The sequence below is a fragment of the Cebus imitator genome, unplaced genomic scaffold, assembly GCF_001604975.1.
Source record: "Cebus imitator isolate Cc_AM_T3 unplaced genomic scaffold, Cebus_imitator-1.0 Scaffold36, whole genome shotgun sequence".
Taxonomy (NCBI): Eukaryota; Metazoa; Chordata; class Mammalia; order Primates; family Cebidae; genus Cebus; species Cebus imitator.
In genome coordinates, this window is record NW_016107351.1 from 2,895,344 (window position 1) to 2,901,390 (window position 6,047).

At 47.2% G+C, this 6,047-nt stretch overlaps 1 protein-coding gene across 1 annotated transcript in view; it reads right to left on the reverse strand.

Moving 5' to 3' along the window:
- Positions 1-6,047, reverse strand: part of RNF213 (ring finger protein 213) — a 115,812-nt gene that overhangs the window by 57,274 nt on the left and 52,491 nt on the right. Inside the window, exons 18-20 of the mRNA XM_037737260.1 lie at positions 4,353-4,526; positions 3,865-4,014; positions 400-1,022 (exon numbers count right to left, since the gene is read on the reverse strand). Coding sequence (XP_037593188.1) covers positions 400-1,022; positions 3,865-4,014; positions 4,353-4,526 — 947 coding nt within the window. The remainder of the gene's footprint in view (positions 1-399; positions 1,023-3,864; positions 4,015-4,352; positions 4,527-6,047) is intronic.

Consider the following 6,047-nt stretch of genomic DNA (forward strand, 5'->3'; position numbering starts at 1 on the left):
CACTTCTTAACCCTAACAGAAACAACTTATTTACTGCTTTGGGCTGGAACTAGGAGATGGGGTTGAATGGCCACAACGCGTTTTCCTTTCTGGCTTCTGTAACCTAAAGAGAGCCTGTGGCCCTTTTCGTACAGAAAGAGGACTGCTGCCTTTCCCGAGTTCTTGATCTTCATACTGACCCAAAACCCCCTCTGGCTGAGAAGCAGTCGGACTATTTACAAACAAAGGCAAAAACAAAGCCCTCGGGATATTCAGGCCTCAAGTACCAAACACACAGGAGCCCTTTGGCAGAAGCTCTAAGTCACCCGCCCAGCTTTTCAAAGCCACAACACCCATGGCTCCGGATGTCTGGGGCAGGACACCCCTCCAAACCCCCACGGTCCCTAGCAAGCAACTTACAAAGTTTACTAAAGTGTTGAGAACACTGAAGTCACCGGTCAGTCCCAAACTCTCTTTGACCTGCAGGATGACCCTGGCTGCACGGACAGCATGGTGCAGGTGGTGGTACTCCTTGATCTGTTCCACTCGCTCCCTGACCCAATTGCTCGGGCCCTGTCTGTCCACAGTCCGCATGATCTCAAGTTCTGAAGCCAGGTCCTCATATTTATTCTCAAAGTCCTTGAAGTTGTCGTCGATCTCTGCAAGGGTGACCTCTCCTGACTTTAGATCTTGGTACAGTCTTATGAACTTTCTGTAAGAGGGAAAATACAAATAGTCATACACCTCTTCCATCAGAAGTGTCTGCCTTTCCGATTCTTCCGGCTCACTCAGAAACTCTGCAGCTTCCCGTTCCTCCTCAGGCACACTAAGAGGCTCTGCGGCTTCCCACCAGAAGATCTGGAAGATGTGGCTGTCTCTGAGCAGGTCGATCTTTTCAGCCATTTCTTGGAGCTGGGGGCTCAGGTTGTAATGCGTTGTCCTCTGTAAGATTGGGAAGGAGGGCAGTCTCACTGTCACAACTTCATCTAATCTTTTACTGCTGAGGTCTTGTGAGTGTCTTATTGCAAGCTCTCCAAAGTCCACTTTAGAAACCAAAAGAAAATGTCAGAAGTCAAAGCTCTAATAATCATTCCATTTTATTCCACTTTCCTAAGGTTTACTCTCCTCACTTCTCTGAGCGAATTCAAGAGCACACAGTTGCTAGGATTTCTTTCTCAGTAAGTGTTTACAGGTCGTTCCCTCCCCGTGTGGCCTGGTTCATCAATATTCATGATAAAGGAAGCATCATAACTTCTGGGTAAAGATGACGGTGTGAAAAAAATCCATCTATATATTCTGTTTCCCAGACCCCACTCAGATAACAGAATATAAATTGTATTTTAAAAGTCATGAACTAGTCAGGTGCAGCGGCTCAGGCCTGTAATCTCAGCATTTTGAGAGGCCAAGGCGGGCTGATCACTTAAGGTCAGGAGTTCGAGACCAGCCGGGCCAACAAGGCAAAACCCCCACTGCCACTAAAAGTACAAAAAGGCATGGTGGTGGGCGCCCATAATCCCAGCTAGTAGGGAGGCTGAGACACAAGAATCGCTTGAACCCAGGAAGCGGAGGTTGCAGTGAGCTGAGATTGTGCCACAACGGTCCAGCCTGGGCAACAGGGCAAGACTCAAAAAAAAAAAAACAAAAACAAAAGAAAAGATGTGGTCCAGTACACTGACTGTCACCGCGATGCTTCCTTCACCTCCACAGGTGGCTTATTTTCTAGAAAGCATAATGCAAAGGGGCGTCTGGATTGGAAGCCACAGATACATGGCAGGAAAAGGGCATTTCTAGACACATCCCCTTTCTCAAGAAGCTAACAGAAGACATGAACTATCCAATCTCAGGGGTAAGGAGGAGGGGGCATGAGGTACAGGAGACAGAAGGAGGTGGCAGAGAACCACGCTGAGAACAGGGGCATGGGAGGACTGCACACGGGATGCTGAGGCCCGCCAGCCCGCTTCTCCCTCTTGGCTCCCAGAAACCTGGCAGCCAGGCCCGCACTGTCCAGGCAGGAGACAGGTCAACTTCCAGGCAGAGCCACGCCACCCCATGGCAGCAGCCCGCAGAGGGCCAACCCACTTTTGAGGGCTTTCTCTTAATAAACACAGACAAATGAGGATTTCCAGACACAGGAGGAAAATCGACACAAATCAACCAGTGAAAGCAACCTGGAGGAAGGAGGAAATGATACAAGGAAAAGAAAAACCTCCAAAACAAAACTGCAAATAACCCAGAAGGTAAGATACTGCAACCAGGAACAAGAACAGGGTACAATTTAAAAACGGTCGTCCAGAGAAAAAGAATTCCTTTACGTTAAATAGATATATGAAAGCTGACATGAAAATTTTAGCAGAACGTTTGGAAGATCAAGGTCTGAATAAATCTCTCAAGAGCAGAGCAAAAAACAGAGATGGAAAACCAGAGAAAAATAATGATCAAAGTTAGATGACCACCCAGGTCCAGTATCCAATTAACCAGAATTCCAGCAAGAGGAAAAAAATTTAAACCATTCAAGACAATGTCCCAGAACTCACGGACTTTGATGTCTAGATTAGAAAGACCTACCTATTAACCCCCAACAGGGGTGACTGAAAATATTTTATTTTATTTTTTTGAGATAGGGTCCCACTCTGTTGCCCAGGATGGAGGGCAATGGTGTGATTTTGGCTCACTGCAGCCTCAACCTCCCAGGATCCAGTGATCCTCCTGCCTGAGCCTCCCGAGTAGTTGGGACCACAGGCATGCACCACTGTGTCTGGCTAATTTTTTTGTATTTTTTATAGAGATGTGGTCTTGCTATGTTGCCCAGGCTGCTCTCAAACTCTTTGGCTCAAGCAATCCTCCTGCCTTGGCCTCCCAAAATGCTGGGATTACAGGGGGAGCCAACATGCCCAGCCTCAATGGAAAATAGATCCAGACCGAGACACATTATTATTTCAGAATATGAGTAACAGAAAGATCTCAAGAGCTTCACGAAAGAGAAAACAGGTCACACACACAGGAAGGGTGCATAATGAGCAGTGCACTGGGCTTCTCCATGGCTCCGCTGTGGCAGCAACAACAGCGCAGCACGCTGAGACTTCAGAAGGAAAACTACTCTAGTCTGTCCTTCTAGACCTGGCCGGGCGGCTGACCCAGTAAGAGCACAGACATCTTTGGGCACACAGGGATTCGAGGGTTTGACGTCTCATATACCCTCTTTTCTCAGGAGGCTAGTGAGGGTGTGCTCTGCCAACAGAAGACGCCAGGTCTAACCCAGGCGAGAGGCAAAGCCTCCCTAGGAGGTGGAGGGAAACTCCAGCCTAGGGTTGGCAGGTTCCTTCTCAAAGGTCAAACGGATGATCTTCGAGGAAATCCAGACGCTCGCCACAGGTTGGGATTCAAACAGAAATGAATACAATGAAAACAGCATTTGATAGGATGTGTCATTCTCTGGAAAACAGAGTTTGTGCAAAAAATGTAAAAAGATCATGGTTTCTTTCGTGGCTCACTTGCGATCAGCATAAGTCCAGATGATTTAACCCTAAACAACGATCCGACCCAACTATGAGAAAACAGGGAGCAACAGGAGGTGAAGGGTGATGCACAGGTCACAGACCAGAAATGCGCGGCGCTGACCCGCATCTTCTGCAGCGGGTGTCGGCGGTTAACGCTGCCACCAGAAAAATCAAGGGGACATTGAGGCATGGCATTCGGAAATGTGGATACAAATACCAAAAGGAAGAATCTAAAAGAGGTGAAGGCAAAGCCCCAGCAAATGCAAATTTAAAAAAAATTTAAAGCCTTCTCTCCAAAATAAAGACCTGCTACCACCATCCCTTCTTCCTGCGTCCTGCTCTAACCCCTGGGGAGCCCTCAGTGCTGTTCGCGTCTTAGGAATACCACCTTGTACCAGGGGTTTCACAATCCCACACATCTTCAGGAGACTGTCAACAGATCTTGTCTCCTTCCTTAGAAATAACAGTTCATTGATTCTCCAGTCCAATACTTCATTCATAGCACGGTTTTCCTCCGGGGGTGAAACACTTTTTTCCTCTGGAAAACAGGAACAACAAAGTAACCCAGCACAGCAAACAAATGCCATTCTCCACAACACCGCTTTGAACACGCCCCGCCTTCCCTACCACCGGGGAGGGACTGGGGGGGGTTTGCGCTTAGCCACCTTTTCGAGATGGCCGTGATTTTATCACTTTCCCATGATGTTCTTGAGAATTACAAACCACCCCTATCATCTTACAAGCAAGAAGAGATACTCATTATCAAGGCTAAGAGGATCATCTCCTTTAAAAAAAACGCACACACAAACACAAACGCGTCTTCAAGCTACTTAATTCCTCAGGAGCCTGAAGTGCGAATCTGGACTTGATGCTTACTCAGTTGCCAGATGTCAAGAAACTGATCCTTGTGCTTCATAACCAGCTCCAGCTGTCCAACTAAAATCGTTCCATTGAGGAGACCATTGGCGACTTTCATGAACACAGTGTCAGCCGTAGCCATCAACTTCTTGCCTTCATCTGTAATATTTGCTATTATTTTCTCATCAGTTCCTGAGCAGATTAAGAACACAGTTAAAACAGTGGCCTCCCCACCTCCTGCCTCATTGACATTAACATGGGAATTCCAAATAACCTCCTGTTCTGCCCTCACCGCCTCAAACGCAGACAATGGCTGGTCAGTGTCTCCAGACGCGCCAGTCACTCTACCTCCTTCCGCTTTCCCCCATGAGGGTTAGATTCATCCCTAACAACTTCCTTGTCCCCCTTCAGTATATAGAATATATTTCTTTCCTGGCTCATTCATTCGTTTGCTCCTTCCTTCCTCCCTCCCTCCTTCCTTTTTCTTTTTTCCTTCCTTCCCTCCTTCCTTCCTTCCTTCCTTCCTTCCCTCCCTCCCTTCCCTCCTTCCCTCCCTTCCTCCCTCCCTCCCTTCCTTTTGAGACAGGGTTCCCTTCTCTCTCTCTCTTTCTTTCTTTTGGGACAGGGTCTTACTCTGTCACCCAGGCTTGAGTACAGGGGCAGAACCATAGCCCACTGTAACCTCAATGTCTGATTTTCCTGCCTCAGCCTCCTGAGTAGCTAGGAATACAGGTACATACCAACATGCCTGGCATATTTTTAAAATTTTTTGTAGGGTCTCACTTTGTTGCCCAAGTTGGTCTCAAATTCCTGGGCTCAAGAGATCCTCCCACTCTGGCCTCCCAAAGCATGGGGATTATACACATGAACCACCTCACCTGGCCCGAATACATTTTTTAAATAGAATACACAGAATCTTCTTTAAAAATTCCCCACCCCCGGGGGAAGAGTTCTCAAAAAAAAATTCCCCACCCTAGGAATACCTACAGCAGAAGAAATTGCACCAGGGACACAGACACACCTAGCAAAGTCTATCGAGATGGTCTCAAGGTGACATTTTCATAACAGATAGAAAGAGAGAAACAGCAACGTGATAACTTTATACTCTGCACATCTTCATCATCTTGCAAAAACTTGGAATTGATTTTATGATAAATTTAGATGGCAGAACTGTTATGCTTCATTTAGCCACGGAGGATTACTCTCCCAGTAATATTAGAGCCATACAGTATTAGAAGAAGATGAAGTTAGACACACACACAGTAGCTTTATGAATCATTGCAAAAACATGAATGGGTAAGCAAATTGCAGCACATCCATACAATAAAGTATTATTCAGTGGTAAAAGGAAGTGAGCTCTCAAGCCATCAAAAGACAAGGAGGAAACATAAATGCATATTACTAAGTGGGGGAAGCTGGTCTAAAGGCTACATGCGGTCAGATTACAACTGCAGGGCTGGGCGTGGTGGCTCGTGCCTGTAATCCCAGCACTAGGGGAGGCCAAGGCGATTGGATCATGAAGTCAGAAGTTCAAGACCAGCCTGGCCAAGATGGTGAAACCCCGTCTCTACTAAAAATACAAAAAATTAGCTGGGCATAGTGGCGTGCACCTGTAATCCCAGCTACTCAGGAGGCTGAGGCAGGAGAATTGCCTGAACCCAGGAGGCGGAGGTTGCGGTGAGCCGAGATCGCGCCATTGCACTCCAGCCTGGG